Source organism: Salvia miltiorrhiza, chromosome 4 (genome assembly GCF_028751815.1).
Source record: "Salvia miltiorrhiza cultivar Shanhuang (shh) chromosome 4, IMPLAD_Smil_shh, whole genome shotgun sequence".
Lineage (NCBI taxonomy): Eukaryota > Viridiplantae > Streptophyta > Magnoliopsida > Lamiales > Lamiaceae > Salvia > Salvia miltiorrhiza.
This window is the reverse complement of record NC_080390.1, coordinates 33,759,977-33,781,022: the sequence shown is the minus strand read 5'-3', so window position 1 is coordinate 33,781,022 and position 21,046 is coordinate 33,759,977. Positions and strand designations below refer to the sequence as shown.

Here is a 21,046-nt window from a genome sequence, read left to right as displayed (position 1 = left end):
GTATGGATAGTAAGTATCCAAACCCATACCCACGAACTAAATGGATAGTGAATTGCACCCACGAAACTATCCGTGGATATTAAATGGTATCCAAACCCACCCTAGTGGGTTCGGATTTTCGCGGATATCCGCTACCCGCGGGTAGATTGCCATCCCTATCTATGAAAGTGTCTACTGCAAACTAATAGTGGCCTTTAGGTTGGAAGGGTTAAATAGGATTAAATTAGATTAATTTTATATTATCTTATTTGATTGAGTGGATACGGTTCATGATTCAATCTTAAAACAATGCAATACAGGAATAATCTTGACTTACTCCTATAATATAATTAATCTGAGTCATCAGATAATTTCGAGCTAATTTAATCTCGACATCTGAACACTCCATAGGAGAATTGAATCATATCGCGGAGGGTGAAACATTGTCGCAATAGCATTAGAAAGGAAGACAGACAAGAAAGCGGTCGCAATCAATAGAAGATTTTGATGCAGTGATGAGCATGACTTGTGTTTCCAAGATTTGATTTGCCTGAAATTTAGTTTTCGAACATGTAACCAACTATGATATACTCATCATCGTGCTTTCTTAAATCGTAAATTTAGTATATGTAGTTTGAAAATAAAACCGTTGAATCATTTAGGAGTTTGGATAAAACTTAATTACGGTAGATGGAGATGGATGATGATACATTTTTAAGCATTCAACCAATCAAGATCCATCCCACCTGGTTTTTCCTTTTTTTAATTCTAGATCACCTGTTTTCTTCTCAACTACCCAATAATTTTTTCAACTTTTATTCCATAATTTATGCTAAGATGTCAACTACGCAGACAGCAAGCTGCAAGTTGATTTACTTCACAATGTCAAACCCGCTTGTAAGACAGAAAAAGACACAAACTTTATTGTAAATATATAGAGTTGGCCAAATATAGGGTTTTGTATTTGTTCTCTCCAATTATCAGTTTTTGGTGAGAGACCAAAGATAGGAGGAGGTCAAAGTAATAATGTGGTGAAAAGTTTTTTCATGGGTTTCTCAACTTAAAAAGTGGGGGGATTTTTTGGCTTGTCCCTCTCGAGTATCTTTCACATAAACACAGTGACGAAAAATTACTTGTTTTCTTTTGTTTTTGGTGTAAAGTTGGAGTGATGGGACGGAACCAATTTGTTAGGATTATTCAGTTGTTCATCTTGCTGCAGTTTCTTGATTTTTGTCTGGCTCTGCCACTCTGCACTGATTCGAGTAAGTCTCCCTGTGTGTGTGTGTGTGTGTGAGTTTGAAAATTGAAAGAGCTGATTTTGTGGTTGTATTGTACTGTATTGCAGGAGCGCCCTTTAGTCCAAATTCGAGTCTGCAGTTCTGCCCTTACAATGGCACCGTCTGCTGCAATGCATCTGATGATTTGCTTTTGAAGAAGCAGTTTGCATCAATGAACATCTCAGATCCTGCCTGCGCTTCCCTTGTTAAATCTATCATTTGCGCAGTAAAATCATCTTCATTTTCGCCTTCAATCTCAATTCCTAGCCCGTTGAGGGATTAGCCTAGATAGATAAAAATATTATAGGCATATCACTCAAACCAAACACCTATTATTTTGCAGTATCTGATCCCTAAATGAAGATAGGAAATATTTCTCCATCTGAGTATAATCTTGCTGTGTTACTCTACTTCATAGTTATGCCATAAATGCATTGCCGCCAATTGAAGAATGAAATTTTCCACATTTGAAAACCATCTTCAGACAAATGAACTTATGTTTGCTAATAAGTCTTTAAGTTGATGTGATTATTCATTTGTAGCCTTGTCTAAGTTTGTTGGTCATTCCCTTTGCTGCTTATCTACAGAGGTGTGATCAGTTCTCAGCTGAGCTATTCAGAGTCGATTCTGTACCCCGACAAGTTCCCGTGCTGTGCAACTCCACAGTCTCACCAAACTCAACACAGTCGAACCAAGCTTCGTCCAACTTCTGTTCGCAAGCATGGAACACGTGCCAGAACGTCTCCATCCAGCACTCACCCTTCGCGGCTTCACTACAAGGCCGAGCTGGAGCTCCAACGGCCTCAAATTCAAGCAAGCTGGCCGATCTCTGGCAGTCTCAAGCAGACTTCTGCAGCGCTCTTGGTGGAGCATCTGATGATGGGCTAGCGTGCTTTGATGGCACGCCTGTCACCCTCAACGACACCGGTGCTGCCACCCCTCCAAGTGGGCTATGCCTTGAGAAAATCGGGAATGGAACCTACCTCAACATGGTTGGCCACCCCGATGGCTCAAACCGTGCCTTCTTCTCAAACCAGCAAGGCAAGATCTGGTTGGCAACCATACCTAACCAGGGCTCCGGAGGGGTACTGGAGCTTGATGAAGCTGCTCCTTTTCTAGACCTAACCGATGAAGTCCATTTTGATACTGAGTTTGGACTGTTGGGAATTGCATTTCATCCCAAATTCACAGAAAACGGGCGCTTCTTCGCCTCGTTCAACTGTGACAAGGCCAAGTGGCCAGACTGTGCTGGGAGATGCGCGTGCAACTCGGATGTGAAGTGCGATCCATCAAAATTAACTCCGGAAAACGGTGCCAATCCTTGCCAGTTTCAGAGTGTGATAGCAGAGTACACTGCTAATGGAACTGCATCACAGCCTTCGTTGGTAATTTTGACAGAAGGTCTTGACTTTGTTTCTTTTTTAGCATCAATGAAATGTGATTGTATCTTCTGTGATCAGGCAACGAGTGCTAACCCTTCGGAAGTGCGGAGGATCTTCACCATGGGGCTTCCCTTTACATCTCACCACGCGGGGCAGATCCTCTTCGGACCCGAAGATGGCCATCTCTACTTCATGATGGGAGATGGTGGCGGCACAGGTGGCGATCCCTACAATTTTGCCCAGAACAAGAAATCTCTACTTGGCAAGATCATGAGGTTTGATGTTGATACCATACCAAGTGAGTTTGTGAATATGAGGCTGTATGTAAACACTCTTATTTGCTGCCTATATTGTTAATGAGCTCTGCATTTGGTTCAATATCCTTGCCTCTCTCTCTCTCTGTGTGTCTCATATTCACGATAATCGTTGCAGGTGGAACGGAAGCTAGCCAACTTGGTCTCTGGGGCAACTATTCCATTCCCAAAGACAATCCATACACACTAGACAAAGAGCTACAGAAAGAAATATGGGCACTTGGACTAAGAAATCCGTGGCGCTGCAGCTTCGATTCTGCTAGGCCTTCGTATTTCGCCTGTGCAGATGTAGGACAGGTACTGCATTCTGCTCATCAGCTCCCAATTCCTAAATAAATTCCAAGAATTAATAGTCGTGCATATAACTCACATGATAAGCGTAAAAAGAGCTTCTTCAATTGTTGGAACAGGATGTTTACGAGGAAGTGGACTTGATCACCAAGGGTGGAAACTACGGGTGGCGCGCCTATGAGGGCCCGTACAAGTTCAACTCTTCCCAATCGCCCATTGCAAATGCCTCACTAGGCTCAACAATCTTCCCTGTGATGGGGTACAACCACTCCGATGTAAACACGAATGAGGGCTCAGCATCCATCACCGGTGGTTACTTCTACAGAGCCACGACCGATCCTTGTATGCAGGGAAGGTGAGTAACTCATGCCACAAAACCTATAACAGTTGCTGCTTCAGGATTTCTGCTGATCTAGCCATCTTGTGCAGGTACTTGTTTGCAGATCTCTATGCAGGGGCTATATGGGCAGGCACGGAGAGCCCCGTCAACAGTGGGAAGTTCACGAGCAGCAACATCTCCTTCAGCTGTGCAACTGACTCGCCTCTGAGCTGCACGGAGACTCCCGGGAGCTCGCTTCCTGCATTGAGCTACATCTTCTCGTTTGGTGAGGACAACAGCAGGGATGTCTACCTCCTTACACAGAGTGGCGTGTACCGTGTTGTCCGTCCTGGTCGGTGCAACTACGCATGCGCCAAGGAGGGAGTCTCAGCCGCCTCATCTCCACCCCCTGCAGCCTCCTCTCCCCGCCCTTCCGGAGCAGGCCCTATGAGAGCTCCTTTTGGGGTTTTGGTGGTGATGATCTCGTTTTTGTGTTTGGCTTGCTTTAATTTTGTTTGAGGAAAAAGGTGTGAGATTTGTCTTGTTGGAGCAATTGACTATATGTAGATTGTTTTCTACTTTTGTGACTACAGATTTTTACGTAGAAGATATTTGTACACACTTTCAATTTGATTATGGAAAGGGGGAGGGATGTTATTTTTAGATTGCTTATGTCAACTTGAGAATCGGATGACCACGCCGTTTGAATCGTAGTAAGTGAAAGAAATCGAGCTTTAATAAATATCAGGGTAAATGTCACTTTCAATCTCATCGTTTTAACGAATTCTCTAAAATGTTCTAACTTAAAGGTATTACTAAAACGATCGATATTCAACCAACCAAAAAAATATTGTTTGTGTCCAATCAAAACTTTCTGATTCCTAAAAAAAATGACGCGGATTGTCGAATATTAAATATGACTTAGCAACTTAGATTTATTAATCTATATAAAATTATTTTTCATCCTCATTTTATTTTTCAAGCATAAAGAAGAAAAAACGAAAAAAAAAAAGTAAAAACGGAAACCCTAAGATTCAAAGTCAGCGCCTCATTTCTCTTCTCTCTTGCTCGCCGCCCCACTACACCAACCACCGCCTCTTTCAGCCAGCGCGCCGACCACCACCGCATACCACACCACCTACCACAAGCGCCTCTGATCGCGGTTACCTTTTGATAAGTCATTTATGTGTAAATCAACTGCCCGCGCTCTTTCCTAACCACCCCAGACTCGTCGCACCAACCGTGACGATCTTCAAGCCGCTGCAACAGGCGTCCTACACCAGCTCTCGCCCTCATCATTCTGCTCCAAGTCAATGATGATAAAGAAGATAAAAATGAAACAAAATCGTTTAGAATTAGGTGTATATCTATTTTTTTTAACATCCACGTTGACAAGCAATGCTGGATATCCGACAATTCACGATAATTTTTAGGAATGGAAGAATTTGAATAGGTCACACAATATTTTTTGGTAGGTTCGTATCGAAAAATTTAATAGGTCACTAACAATATTTTTTTGATAGGTTAAATATCGTATTGGTAATACCTTTAGGTTGAGACAGTTTTTAAAATTCGCTAAAACGATGAAATAGAAAGTGACATTTACCTTAAATATCATAAATAACATGGAGCCAACTTTCACATAATTGGAGCAATAATTCTCTTGGGCTTAAGTAGGATCAGTCCAAAAACCCAATACAAGGGATAAAATGAACATATGTATTAATTAATTTCTTATACCCAAGCGATGATACAAATTAATTAATAAACATTAAGTCATTTTACTAGAAAATCAATGTTGACCTACCCCTTTAATTCCGATTCGAGTCGGGCTTGTATTAGACTTGTCTTAATCTTGTATTTAAGATTGCAGATATACTAACTAGCTCACTCCCTCAAAGAAAGTTCTTTCATGGATGGGGGAGTATTAATTAATCTCTTATTTACCACTTAACCTTACTACTTGCGCCTAAACTTAATCAATTTATAGGGTTTAGCACAATAATCTTTCTGAGCTTCTCAAAGATATATCATCACCTTAAAACACATACGATATCGAGATACAAGCTACCAATAATCATATACGTCCCGTTGTTGAGTCAACATTGACTCTTATCCATAGTAAGTCAAAGTGACACGCATACACCTTGTAGCCTTATCAAGAATAAGATTAGTGATAGTCACCGAGATCTCTTGCTCTTCTTCTTTGTTCAATTAAGAAGAACATATCTTATTGTGGTCTTCACTATGTAGTAACGTACCAACATAAATAAATAACCAAGACAAGTCATTACTTATTATGTAGCCTAAACCGATAATATGTCATTATTATCTCAACTATGATTTAGTGTTTTATTATCTCATAAAGGTTAATCCAATCATATGATCTATCTGTGATCCGAGTATCACAATATGATCTATTTATATAATGAGATAACGTGATAAATATATGCAATTATAAACAATTTAGATAAAAGAATTAACAGTGGCCTTGTAACATTGTATATAAGCATAAAACGTCTTGATTTCCAATACACAACAGGATTGCAACTAGTGTGTGTTTGCCTTTGCCCCCTCCATGAATTTGTTAAACAACTAAACTGTGATCTGCAGTAACTGTGGACCGCAGCAGTATTCCGTAAACGACTTTGTTGAAGCTGTCTCGGATAGTGTACGATGATGAACATGAGAAGGCGAGGGCGAAGGTGATGAAGATTATGCAGAGTTATATCTACAGATAAAACATCACAAATGAGATGGTGTAATATATGAAGGAGTTGTTACTCTTCCATCTTTTCAGGATTAATATTTGTTATGAAAAAAGGTTTCTGTTAGATTTCGTGTTCTTGGTCATCTTGCCTCATTTGTTTGCTGCATAATTCAATGCAACATAACTTCATCTGATATGAACAGATGATGTGTTTGAATACCTCTTAGGAGGTGATTGGTATGATGGAATGGAATACGAAAAATATTTTTATATTTTATTATATATAAAATTTATATTAATTTTATTTTTATATAAAAAATTCTAAATATAATAAAAAATATTGTAATTTAAGATAAATATTTTAGTTTAATATAAAAAAATAAAGAATAATTCACATTAATAAAAAAATACTGTAATTTGATAAATATTTTATCAAATTGGCATTATTTTGCATCTCTCTTCCATCTCTATTTTGTGTTATATTTGTAGGGACAAACCAAAATCTGCATTGGGGTAAAATCGGAAAGAAAAAAAAAATTGAATATTAATAAAATTATTTTAAAAAAAAAAAACTGACTTATTTTTCATGTATATTACTACACAAAAACATGCACCCCCCCCCCAAAAAAATTAATTTTTCTTGCCACCCCCCATATCTTTTTATTAAATTTTTCTCGCCACCCCCACCCAACCCCAACCCCCTTCCCCCAATTTTTTGTTTATTTTACATGCCACCCCCACACCTCCCCCACCTCCCAATTTTTTTTAGGGTAAATTTGGTTTAAAACAATAATAATTTTCAAATTTTGGTTTTTCCCACAAACTTTCATTGTTTCAAAATACATAATAAATCATTTTTTTTTTTGGAATTTTCCATAGTGTAATTTTTCAGCGAATTTTTTAAAGGGTTAATTGCATGAAAATACCTGACCTTATTCGAAAATTTGATTTTTTGACAATCTTTTTAATTGTAGCAAAAATTTCATTCACATTTCAATTTTATTGCAATGTCCGCCCAGAGTAAATTTTCGGCCAAATTAAATCTGAGTTGGCAGCCGAAATGCCAACGTGGCATGAGAAATGCCAAATCACATGCAACCCCTCCCCCTTCCCTTCCCACGTCACCCTCTTCCTCCCCTCCCACGTCACTCTTCCCTCTTCCCCTTCCCCATCTCCCCGTCGGCTCTCCCCCTTTCTCCATCTCCGTCGGACGCTTCCCCTTCCCCCACCCCCACCTCCACCGCCGCCACTTCCTCCGCCCCTTTCTCTCTCTCCTCCACTGGATTCCCGGCGGATTCCCAGCCATAAAGTCACCGCTTGAATACCCCTACCCCTATCCCCCGATGACAACTTATCACCGCCATCAAATTCCTCATTGCCAGCTGCTGCTGGCACACGATAGAGGCGAAATTGAAACCGCTACCACAACTGCCCAAAGCCACCCAGATTCTCGGAGTTGGCGCTGGTTCTCAGAGATATGGAGCAGGAATTATTCATAGAGGCGAAGAAATGCGTATCTGATAATTCAAGGGTGCCGGAATCATCGTTGATTTCGCACGACAATAGGTTTTCCGGCGTTGGATGGATTGTTGATCGACGGAGGGGGGGCGGAGGAAGTGGCGGCAGTGGGGGATGGGGAAGGGGAAGCGTTTGACAGAGGTGGAGAAAGGGGGAGAGCTGATTGAGGTCCCAGAAAACGTCGGCCCTCAAGCCGGCGGACTTGAGATTCTCCAACCCCCTTTGGCGGCGGAGAATCTTGAAACTTCTGCTCAATTTGGCAGTGGAAAACGGGTAGTCGGAGATGGTGATGTGGGGAAAGCTGAGAATCTGGGCGGATCTAGGCGGTTGTGGCAGCGGTGGAGAAAGTGAGAGGAGGGAGAGAGCCGATGGGGAGAGGGGGAAGGGGGGATGGGGAAAGTGAGAGAGAGTGACGTGAGAGGGGGAGGGTGGGTGTGATTTGGCATTTCTGATGCCACATTGGCATTCCGGTTGCCAACTTAGATTTAATTTGGCCGAAAATTTACTCCCAACGGACATTGCAATAAATTGAAATGTGGATGAAATTTTTGCTACAATTAAAAAGATTGTCAAAAAACCAGATTTTCGAATAAGGTCAGGTATTTTCATGCAATTAGCCATTTTTTAAATGATGTGGCATATTTAAGGGTTAAGTACTACTTTCCCCCTCAACGTTGACACCCCTATCGCCTTTAACACTCTAACGTTGGGGTTGACGTTGTTTACTACCTCAGCGTTTCAAAACTAAAGCATAATGTCTCCACATTTTAACGGCCGCCCCAAGTGCAGCTCTAACGGGATCAATCACCATTAAGGCGCAGGGGGCAATTAGATTGTCATGTCACATAATTTCCATGTAATTACATTGTATTGTCACGTCATTTAAATTTTTGATCAAAATCTGTCATCGTGGGAAATTTCAAAAAAATGATTTATTATGAATTTTGAAACAAGAATGAAAGATAGTGGGAAAAACCAAAATTTAGAAATTTATTATGATTTTATACCAAATTTACCATTTTTTTTATTGCAGGTTCAGGTTCACCAGCAAACTTTTCCCTAAGAACTGGATCTTGAGTTGCAATACCAATGGAGCATGTGTCTTTGTGGCATTTTGCATCATGATGGATGGGTGTGGGTGGGGTGGGGGTGGCGAGTAAAAAAAAATTGGGGAAGGGGGGAGGGGTGGGGAGAATTTTTTTAAAAAAAAGTAAAAAAAAAATTAAATTTTTGGGGGTGGGGGGTGGCGAGAAAAACTAAAAAAAAAGTTAAATTTTTTTTGGATGGGTTAGGCGGGGTGGCGAGAAAAAAAAATAAATAAATAAAATGTTGGGGGAATGGGGGTTGGGTGGGTGGCAGGTGGGGTGGGGAGAAAAACAAAAAAAAATGAGGGGGAGGGAGGGGTGGGGGTGGCGAGAAAAATTAAAAAAATATATATATATATTTTTTTTTGGGGTTGGGAGGAGGGAGTGGGGGGTGTAAGTAGGGGTGGGGTGGGGTGGGGTGGGGTGGGGGATGGGAGTGTAAAATATATAAAAGTAATTTTGTCAAGACCTAAATTTAGGTGAATTAGAAATGAAATGGAATGGGTAATGTCGTGTTGGAGGAAAGAAATGATGATTCCTATATATAAAGGAATAGTGATTCCCTTAAAAATGATGATTCTTAAAATAAAACTATACGAAGTATAAGAATGGAATGAAGGTAGGAATCACCATTCCATTCTCACCTCCATTGATGAAATGAATACGAGATCGGAAAATCGATTATCTTGAATATTTTTAGACCATTTTTCCCACAGCAGTCTTCGATTATTCAGCAAAAAAGGATATGCTGCAAAGAATATATCTCATTTTCACAACTTGGTCTGGCTGGCAATTCATACAAGAAGCTACAAAAAGTAGCTGGAACGTCATATTCTCCCCCAAAAACATTTACCCATCTTTCTCTCACCTACCCACATTCTTTCCTCGACCAATCACTGTCCTTGCAACTCACATGAGATTGAGGAAAGAGAGAAATGAAGTATTGGATTAAGAAGGCGATTATGTTAGTGCAACAAAATTGCTAATACACAGCAAATCTATACAATCTCAGAGTAGTGCTGCCTAGTTAAGGTACGGTAGGGACGGAGCGTCCCCTTGTATATTTTCGCCATCCTCAGATGATACCTAGAAAGAAAGTCAGTACAAAGAACGAATGTAACGATTTCAGAGGGGCCGGGGCCACGATCAGCTCCAACCATTTCACAACATTGATTTACAGTATTCATACTTCCTCTGCAAAATTTGATCATTTCCATTTTTAGACAGGTTCTACCTTGCTGCTGCTGATGCTAGTGCGCTTCGTCATCTCATGTTGCAACACAAGGGCCGTCCTACCTGTCTTAGTTTGTTCCAAAGACAAATCATCTGCCTTGGTGATTGGTAATGCGCCGTTATGTAATCTTCTATGCACCCGAATTGGCAGAATTTCAAGCTGTGAACGTACTCTACTGCTCTCGAGCTATTCACTTTCTCCACCCACATTCCCATGCTAACATCTTCCATTTTAAACAACTGCACAACGAGGATATCGTTAGCTGTTATTGCAAAGGTAGGTATCTATATGGGTTCTATTTAATATAGTGTTAAACCAGACCAACTCCCTACTTGTAAAAGAAATCAACCAAAACCAAGCCAACAATAAGTGCAACCAATAGTTTTGGGTTGGTTTGGTTTGGCTAAAGACTACCTTGATTTTGGTCAGAACAAATCCTCCCACTGAAACCACATCCTAATTGAAATTGTGTTTTCCTTTATCTATTTTTCCTTAAACAACCCAATATAAGAATAAACTGTCAATTTAGGTTTGATTTTGATTTGATTTGGTAGGTTTGGTAAATCTGCAACTTTTTTCTGTACAGAAGAAAGGATACTCTATCATGACATAAATGAAAATGCGTAAGTGTTAGAAAGACCCTCACCCTTAATCTCTGTTTCTCAAAATCGGAAAGAATAAAGTTTGCAATGTCGGATGAGATAATGTAGCCAGGTCCATTTGCATAGGGTGGATAGTCTTCCTCCGGCCATTCCTGATTCAAAATAGAAAGCAAGTTTTCTATTACCATATGAATGTATGGCTTATCAAGTTTCATACCTCAACGCAATGTGGACCCAAAACTCATTTCAAACACTTAAGTATAAGTTTAAAAAAGAGGAAAGATCATACAGGATTATGAAAAATAGGCATGTCTCAAGCCAGGATAAATGGAATAACAGATCATTAGGAATGAAGGAAAGGAAAGGAATGACCGATGATGCGATAAATGTATTAAGAGAGTAAAGGTTTGAGTAGTACCTCGTATGTGACTGCCCATTTACCACTGCGGAGGGGCTTATGATAGTAATTTATATTTCCAATATACAAGCTCTTGTTCTCTGGAACTTTCTTTGCTTCGTTAATAATTGCATCTATCCTCACAAAAGTGTCATCATCACCCTTCATGATATACTTCGCAGATACAGTCCTTACCTGCAATCACAACATACACACGTTTAGTTCAGGCAGGAACGAGTAGGAAGTCTCAACTCCAAATTCTTGAGCAAAAACGCAATCCACAACTAACCCCATATTCGCAGATGGAAACTGTTTTCAGAACAACAAGGTCATAGTTGTCCATATATGGAACTATTACAATGTCCCCGAAAAACTCAGCTTCTCTCTTCACTTCTATGTTTACTTCCTTTCTTCCATGCTGTCGAAAGTTGGTTGTTAGGTTAGTTCCAACAGCCTAAAGATTATAAAGTTGTGTATACATGTATTTATCCAAAAAAAAAAAAAAGCCTAAAGATCAACTTTACCCACCAAAGCAACAAAGAAACGCACGACAACATCTGAAGATTTAATAAGCTTGTGCTGCATCCAAGACCTCCTCACAGCCATCCGTTCAGCAAAGTGGTTGCCCGCTGAAAGGACACCAATGAATAGTTCAACGGGTGCATTTGGAAGAGGGGGAGCTTTCCATCTCTCGGAAAAGTCCAGATGCCTTTGTGGAGCAAAACTGGGGTGAGTTGTGGGCAACGAAGCAGCAAAGATGGAATGGACATCAATATCCCCGTTCAAAGTTAATCCAGTGGCATCCTCAAGGGCAAATCCCTATATATATTGAACTGAATTTAGGCATTTTCTGAAAAATAATCAAGACAAATAAACAGCAGTAAGTTACTCACCGTTCGATAGGGAAAGGAGGTGACGTGCTTTCCATCAACATTGACATGGTATCCTTCTAGACCAGCACTAAGAGTGAGCACAAACAATTTTTCTTCCACAAAAGGGAATGGCCAATCTACAGTCACCTTTTTGGTTCTTCCTATCAACCGGTTCAACCACCATGTTGCCTTCGACTCCTCTGACCCATTATCATCATCACGTATCCACTTTTCACATTTCAACAATCCATCAACTGCAGAACAACAAACAGCTCGTGATTAGCTGTGCCACAACACAACTACAAACGTACAACAATCCAAGCAACCTACGAGCCCAATATATGTATCTATTCAATGTACCTACAATGCCAACAAACCACTTAGGTATGTGCAACTAAATAATCATCCCCGTTGGAGTAAATACAAGATTCAAATGGATGAAGCAACTCTACAAATTCCATTCACACGTCTAACTAATTTTTCAAGCATAAGAATATCATCAAACATATCAGATTCATGATTCATCTCAATACCAAAACAAACATCACAATGTATCAAAAACAAGCAATCAAAAGGCAAAGCCTATGACTCACCCGTCTCCTCATCAGCGCGAGACTTCCAGCCCTCGCACCTCTGCGAGGTCCCCCACTGCATCCTGTAACAAGTGTTGTGCTCAATCACCGGCTTCCCGCTCCAATCCCCTTTCAGCCGCGGATTGAAGTGGAGGATCCTCGGCGGATCCTCCCCTTCCACAGTCTTGAGCCCCTGCAACTCCATCATAAACTGAGAAACCATCAAATACTGCCCCTCCTTCAACAGCGAAATCTTGGGGTCCGTCTCCGCGTGCGCCGCCCTCGGCTTCCCCACCACCGTTATGTGCGATCCTAGTGTCAGCCCACAAGGCAGCATCATCAACCTCCTATTCTTCGAGAACTCATCCCCTGTAACAGATATCGAATGCGGGCACAGCTCAGAGCTGCCGCTGTTGCTACTCTTATTCAAACCAGCAAAGCCGCTAAATCCCCTATTACTACTACTGTTCTTGCCGATCAATTCGAGCTCCCGCCACAGCTTCCGGCCGAGCTCAAGGGCATCGTTCGCGGACTTCAAAATCGAGCCTTTGGAGCTCGAATTCGCAATGCCGGCGGTGAAATTCAAGCTCGAAAGAGGGGTTTTAGCGAATTCGTTGATTTTTCTGTCGGGCAGTGATTGATAGGGAAAATCGAGGGGGCGAAGGGGGGCCTCTTTCTCCTCCAGATTCTCCTCGCTCTCGAGCAGGAAAGGCTTGGAATTGAAGAAGCCGTCGTTGGTGTTGAACAACTTCTCTGAAGCGACACCGTTTTTGAAGACGAATGGGAATTCGCAGCACACGAAGAGTATGTAGAAAAGCCCCAAGAGAATCAGCACGCGAATTGATCTCTTCCGGCTCACTGAAAACAACAGGTCCAAATTCGCCCTTTTCATTTTTTTGAATTTCACGGTGTTTTCGGGAAAGAAAACTTGAAACATGTAGCTCAACAACAGCTTGTGATCGCTAAGCGACACATTTAAGAAAACAACAATGGGTTCTTGTGTGTTTGGGGAAACGGCAAGAGAAGCCAACTACGAAGTTAAAGAAGTGGAGAAAGAAACGTTAGGTCAGCAACACATTGCTGCAACCGCGTCACTTTAGAGAGAGATAGATAGACAGAGCTAGATACACGGCGCGTATGTATGTATAGCTCCACAGAGAGAGAGAGAAAGAGGGGCTTTCTGGTCGGTCACTTTTAGTTTATTAGTGAAGGAATTTCCTTTCCAATTCATTCAAATTTTAAAAAGCTGCCCTTTTCTTTTTCAAATTCTTTAATCAACGGAATGTTTACCCGACTATAAATTACTGTTATACATGAATTCCCTTAAAAATAAATTATAGTACTACATTAATTAATAATTATAATTAGTATGTATGATATCTCTAATGGTATATGGTTTACTTCAAATATTAAGCAACAAAGGCTCAATAGGTATATTATGGGATTTTGTATAATACTTTTGTAGTGGTATACTCTCTTTGTTACAATTTAATGGGCCACAAGGTTTGACCACAAATGTTAAAAAATAAATACTAATTTATAATAAAACATGAGAGAGAAAGAAAGTACTATTATTTTAGGGCACAGTAAAGTATCATTTTTAAAAGACAAAACCTAAAAAATACCCACCATTTATAAAATAATAAATTATACACATTTAAGACATTTTTATCCGTATGTACCATTTCGTGTATTGCTGGACACTAAAGCATCGAACACTCAAGTGTCGATTGTCGAGCATCGAGCGCCAAGCAATAATCAATTTTAATTGTTGCTCGACACCTCGAGCAATAGTTCAATTTGAACTATTGCTTGACACTCGATCATCAAGCGTCGAACATCACGTGTCGACCATCGAACAATAGTTCAATTTGAACTATTGCTCTACATTCGAGCGTCGAACACTGAACCATCAATCACTAAATCGTCGAGCACTGAAACAATTAAAATGTGAGGCGGAGGAGCATCGCGGCGTGGCGAGGCGAGACAGAGGAGCCACGTGACACGAAGAGGCAAAGGTGAGGTGATGAGGAGGCGCGCCACGTAGATCTGGAGAGAAAGGCAGAGATATGGAGATGGAGATGGAGGTGGAGGTGCGGCACGACGTGTTTAGTCTAGGTGGAGGTGCGCTCGGCGAGCCGAGAAGGGAGGAGGGAGGCGGCAGAAATTAGAGAGAGAGAGAGAGAGAAGTGGGAGAGACGAGTAATGGGGGGGACTTGATGGGATTTTTTTTAAGGGTATAAATGTCAAATTTAACAAAAGTGGATCCTATTTATATGTTTTAGTTTGTGTGGGTATTTTTTTATTTTTGTCTTTGAAAATGAGTAAAACCTACAATTAACTCTATTATTTTTTTGGGGATAAATTAACATTATCAAATGAAGAAATTTAAATACTGCGCCACAGGGAACTCGAACCCAAGACTTTTGGCCTTAACATTAACCCTATTATTTTTAAGTGCAAGAAGAGATTATTTTGTTTGGGCTACAATTACATTTGTAGTAAATAATGAGTTGTGTGTGGTTGTTTGTTATGACTTTTCATTTTAAAGAGTGACATATTGAATTGAGACGTCCAAATAAAGAAACGTGACATATTGAATTAGAACAAATGGAGAACATAATATTTTAGTTGTCCATCAAATTTTTGACTCATTTTTTCTATTTTAGTCCGTCTATTAATTATTGACTCATTTTGTTTTTAGTAAAATTTTCACTCACAGTAAAATAAAAAATCTTATTCATTTTTTTAAAAAAGTGTGTTTCTTATTTCACCACAATACACCCTACCAATTTCTTAAAATACATGTCATTACAAAATTAGCCATTGGTGGATGAAAGGGAGTAAAAAATAGTTATATTACATATTTATTAATAGTAACTTAAATTATTACAATTTAATTGAAACAATGTTACATCTATACTATATTAAAAAGACAGTTTTCAATTTGAAATCAATTTTAAAATTGATTGGCAATTTTGTAGTTATAATAAAATTGAAGGTTTATGTTTAAACTATATTTTTCTTTTTATTTTTTATTTCTTTAACTTCTTATTTGTTGTTTTATTTCTTTCTAGAATTGTGAAATTCGATTAATTATAAAATATTTGATATGCATATTAAATTTGATTAAATATTACAATTTTATAAATTTCTCACTCCTCTCATCTTTTTGAAAAAAAAAATGTATTTTTAATTCTTTTTATTAGTATTTTTTAACTTTTTTTTTTGCTTTTCACAATAACAAATTTTATAATTGTAAATTCTTATTATTTTTTTATTTTTTTTAATATTCAATTCAAATATATTTAGTTAAAATTAATTTTTATTATATTTATGAGTATGATAATTAAATTAATAGTATTAATTTTTATATAAATATAAAAAATAAAAAATATTTTCCCGTGCATTACACGGGATGCAAATGTTAGTTCAGATGCATGATGCAATTTATGTTACTTAAATTTTAGTTAATATTACTAAATTAAACTTAAAAATTAATAAACAATGATCAATTAATCGGATTTTATTAGGACGCACACAATGTTTTTTTGCTTAATCTTAATACATCAACTAAATTAATACAAAATATATCATTCAAACGTATCAAATTTTGATCACATATGGTCGATTAAGAAAGTTAAATACACTAATTCGAACAATAAAACAACACGCCTTTGACTAGCATAAGTAGTCATATATTTGAATCAGACGATAAAGATAAGGGTTAATTGCCCATAAAATACTGAACTTTCATCTATTTCGCACACAAACTTTGAATTGTGGCGTGATAATTACTAAATTTTTAATTTTATCTTATTTTGCTACTAATCCAAATTCCGGCCAAATACCAAGCTAATATATAATATGGTGTGCCAATTTTTACGTGACGTATTTATTCTTGCGTGACAATTAGTTGACAAAATAATATTTTTTATTTAATTTCTTATCAATAAAAAAAGAACACAAAGAAAATAACTCAAATTGTCAATAATTTAATATATCAAATCAAATAATAGTATTTTTTTAGTTGAATTAATTAATTGAATAAATTTAATAATAGTAAGAGGATTTTTCGAATTTGAGTATGTCAGTCAAAGAACATTTTAATTATCAATACCTTAATCTATAAAAAAATTTATTTAGCTAAGTAATAAAGTTTATTAAATTTTCATTATCTAAGGATTATTTTTTTATAAACTATATATATTTATACTATTTGAATGACTTCTATTTTATATATTGGAGTAATCAGTTGTGTAATAGTGAACTAGAAAAAAAATGATTTAAACTTGAGAATTAAAAAATATTATTATTTGATTTAATATATTAGTGTTCTTTTTTTTTAATAAGAAATTAACAATAAATACGACTCGTCAAATATTGGCACGCCATATTAGCATGATATTTGACCGGAATTTAGATTAGTAGCAAAATCAGATAAAATCTAAAGTTTAGTAATTTTCACGCTACAGTTCAAAGTTTGTGTGCAAAACTAGAATTAGACGAAAGTTCAGTATTTTATTGGCAATTAACCCTAAAGAAAATTATATATGTAAGCTCGAAAATACTTGAACGTGATGATGCAAAATGGCAAGTGGCAGTGGCAAGATTCCTGCCCGCCCAAACCAATACACAAGTTCTGATGCACAACGCACAAATTTATTTTTATTATTATTAAGTCCAATAATATTATTTAATGGATATTGCAAAATCAAATTTAGAAGTATCGTCGAGAAATTTGTGGAAATGGTGACGCCTGTTAGTTGGAAATGAATATTTTCTGCCGGGATATTGGTAGAGAACTTTGATGTTGGATTATCTATAGTAGATCATATATTTTGTTATTTATTTTTTTCAAAATCCACTCTTTATTTATTATGAAAAAAAATATAATGTTTAAATGAAAAGCGAGCTTCTAGAACTTGTTTCACCAAGAGGTGTGGATTCAATAGTCAAATATCGGATTTTCTATTTTAAACAGGAAAATCAAATATGGGAATGGGATGTTGATTTTGACCGGGTTAGGATAAGTCATAAGTGGTATTTAAAAAATATAATATATGGACATCTAACTTTTTTACAGTAAACACACTTTGATTAAATTAATTTAAAGTCAGTAATTCTGTAATTGGCCGCACTTAAGTAATTACTGATATTAAATTATGAATATGACGAATGGAGTTAATGAATAACCATATGATTTTTGCCACAAAAAATCACCGTGTGATTAAAATGATATACTCAACCACACAAATTGGAATCCGATTCAGAATTTCATATTTCGAATTATCGAGAAAAACATATATATAGGGGTTAATTTAGAAATGATCCTAATTAATTTAGAAAAACATATATATAGGGGTTAATTTAGAAATGATCCTAATTAATTTAGAAAAACATATATATAGGGGTTAATTTAGAAATGATCCTAATTAATTTAGCAAAACATATATATAGGAGTACTATTTATTTTTGGAAATATAGATTACTAACGACAAATGCGGGTAACATAGAGAATGAATGATACTATCATTTTTTTAGAATGATAAGTATTTTTTTTAAATTAAGAATGATAAGTATTATTAACTGCAAACTGCGAAGCAAAGCACGGGCGCAAACCATTACATTCCTAGCCTACTGTAGTATGAGACCTTACACGTTATTAGCTTATAATTAGCATGTTATATGTAGAGTTAGAATAATTTAATGCAATAGTGTAAAAGATAAGATGGCAATTATTATAAGATATTAGAATTATTTAGTTGGAAAGTTCATCACGGGTCCATCTTAAATATATATCGATTATTCAATTATGAAACAGGCTGCCAAGATTGTTCACATTATGATTTTGTGGTGCCCTTGGCTTCCACTGTTGTACCTTTACAGACTGAAAACAACATATTTGATTTGTCTTTGTCCAAACCCATCTCATATTATAGTAAGGCCTATAATGTAGGCCAATTAATAAAATAAGTCTCTTTCAAGAGAACCGTTGCCAATAAATTTATTTGATTTGATATCTGAACAAATTTTATATTCAGCATTTTATTATTAGCACCAAACAATAAATATGAATTACGGGATAAATTCAATTTATATATATTTTTTGTAAATCACATAAAAATTACTAATTTTTAAATATACAATTGATCACACTCTTTATACACATTATACAAAGAAGTCTCACCGTTTGAATGTCCCTGAAGACACACATTCATATGTTACATATTAATCGATAATCATTGCATTGGTTTTTTTTTTTTCCTTTCTCTTTTTTATAAATAATACTTTATAAAAATAAATCGGAATCAGAAGTAACAATATCTCGTAATAAATTGAGACTATATAATTCACATATTCAGACTTCAAAATTGCGTAATAAATATGCCAAATAATAAACTGTTCTATTAGTTGATCGATGAACTGAAATAGCCCAAGTAATTTTCATGATTGTTGCGTTGGCTAATGTATACAAAAAACCGTATTCTAAATATAGAATTAGTCAAAACTCCAAATTTGGGCATCTTTGTCACTTACCAAACTCTAACTACAAATCCTTTTCTTGTCCTCAATTCAAAAGCCCAAATTCATGAATATCAAAGTCCTTCAAATAGAACTTTTTAAGAAATCGAACCTTTTCCGACATGGAAAATTTGCCATGTGAAATAAAATTATTAAAAAAAATTAAATTATAACCTTTTTAATCATTTTGAAATAAATTAAAGTCTATTAACCAATTTTATGTAAATACCATGATTTAATAATATCTTATGAAATTAACCCCAAGTAATTAAATCCGACAACTTTACCGAATGTGTCAGTCATAGTGTAATTAAAGTAGTTTGGGTGTAAAATGACATCATTTTCATCCAACTATATACATTATAACGTCAATTCTATTTTTCATACGGTCATATTTATGTACGCAAGCATATTCATGTCAAGTGAGTATATTTATGCCATTTCATGATGATGAAAAATGGACAAATATGCAAAATAAGAATAAATTAATAGTTGAGTAATTTTAATAAAGACATTAAAGTTCGTATGCAAAATGAGAATTTGTTGAAAGTTCAGTAATTTATATGGAACCGTGGAACCGTGGAAGTACCCTATATTTGGTGGCGTAAACCTACTATTTAGATAACCAAATTACCAAGCATAATTTAATTAAGGGTTAATAGCCGCTAAATCCTATAACTATTTTTGTTTTCGCGTTTTGCATTTTTTTAAAAAAATCTACCTCAGTATATAACAACTAATGAAGGAGTCGCGATTTGCATCCGACGATATTTTTCGGCAACATAAATTAATCTACGTGGCATTTTATTTGCTGACAAGGGTGATTATCATCTACATGGCAATTTTTTTTAAATGACGTGTAGTCAAACGACGTCGTTTCCTATTGCACAAAACGACGCCGTTTCATGTGGCGGTAAAATTAATCGCTAATTAGAGTTAAACAGAGGTGAAAAGTCTTTCACTTTCACCATTTCTTCGTCTGGTCCCCCCTCTTTCAATCTATTGACTTCTACAGTTCTTGGCCCTACCATTTCTTCCAAGAGTTGTTGCATTCGCAGGAGTTGGTGCTTTTAATGGCGCCTTGTTCGCTATTTATTTTCGCTACGCCGCAAGTGTACGGTGTAGTTGCAATATAAGGGAAGTAAGGTCGTATTCCACAAGGATTGATGAATTTAAACTTCTAAATATTATTAATAAGTTGTTTTCGATCTATTCAGACAACCAAAGTTAAAGAGATGTTGATAACTAAAACAAAGCTAAATTAAAGCAAGTAAACTAAAATAACAACAAAAAAAATTTAGTTAATAAATTGGGGAATGACTCGATGGAAAGTTATCCCAGGGACTAGATTTCGATGGATCGTAATGAACTTCAATCTAAATCAATATAAATCTTAATATGGCCTACTTATCTAGGGCGATCTCCCCACTAGTTTTAGCCCCCTCCCGGGCGACTAAAACTGTAGATTACGGGTCATAATTGCCGTCCCCGGTCAATTTCTAACCTATAACTCCCAATAGCACAAAAGATCAAAAAGCCCTCACCCATCTCTCAACCTCCCGGTTTATTGAGATGATATGTATCAAACTCCTAATCTATTGTAATTATCCTCTCCCGATTCAAATCACAAATTAGAAATGCACAAAAGGTGGCCAACCAATCATACAAGAGATAAATCTAGGACTTGAAAAGATAACAAAAAACACAATCAAGATATATATTGAACAAAGAAATCAATCCATTACAAATCCATCTAATCTAATCCCTAAGATAAGAGATTTTAGCCAAGTATACTCATAATAAAAGCAAATCTCAAGTCATAAGAAAATATAAATAAAGATATAGAGAGATAGAGATTCATAGACAAATCCTATAATCTTGATCTTCAATCATGTAGTCTTGATGAGCTCCTTTCCAAGTCTTCCCCTTCTTTCTTTGATTTTGGTGTTGTTCTAATGTATGGAAAAGA

General features: G+C 36.9%; 2 protein-coding genes across 2 annotated transcripts; one reads left to right on the top strand and one right to left on the bottom strand.

Annotated features, from left to right (window-relative positions):
* The first annotated feature begins 512 nt into the window (after positions 1-512).
* On the top strand, positions 513-4,225 carry LOC131021249 (HIPL1 protein). The gene is made up of 7 exons (XM_057950358.1): positions 513-1,241; positions 1,325-1,482; positions 1,844-2,641; positions 2,717-2,936; positions 3,071-3,249; positions 3,363-3,598; positions 3,673-4,225. Exons 1-7 carry the CDS (start codon positions 1,148-1,150, stop codon positions 4,079-4,081), a joined length of 2,094 nt encoding a protein of 697 aa, XP_057806341.1. The 5' UTR covers positions 513-1,147; the 3' UTR covers positions 4,082-4,225.
* Positions 4,226-9,794: 5,569 nt separating this feature from the next.
* Positions 9,795-13,798, bottom strand: LOC131021250 (hydroxyproline O-galactosyltransferase GALT6-like). The gene is made up of 7 exons (XM_057950359.1): positions 12,574-13,798; positions 12,002-12,234; positions 11,637-11,927; positions 11,398-11,526; positions 11,130-11,303; positions 10,756-10,863; positions 9,795-10,348 (listed from the first exon to the last, which is right to left on the bottom strand). Exons 1-7 carry the CDS (start codon positions 13,487-13,489, stop codon positions 10,139-10,141), a joined length of 2,061 nt encoding a protein of 686 aa, XP_057806342.1. The 5' UTR covers positions 13,490-13,798; the 3' UTR covers positions 9,795-10,138.
* Between the last annotated feature and the right edge of the window lie 7,248 nt (positions 13,799-21,046).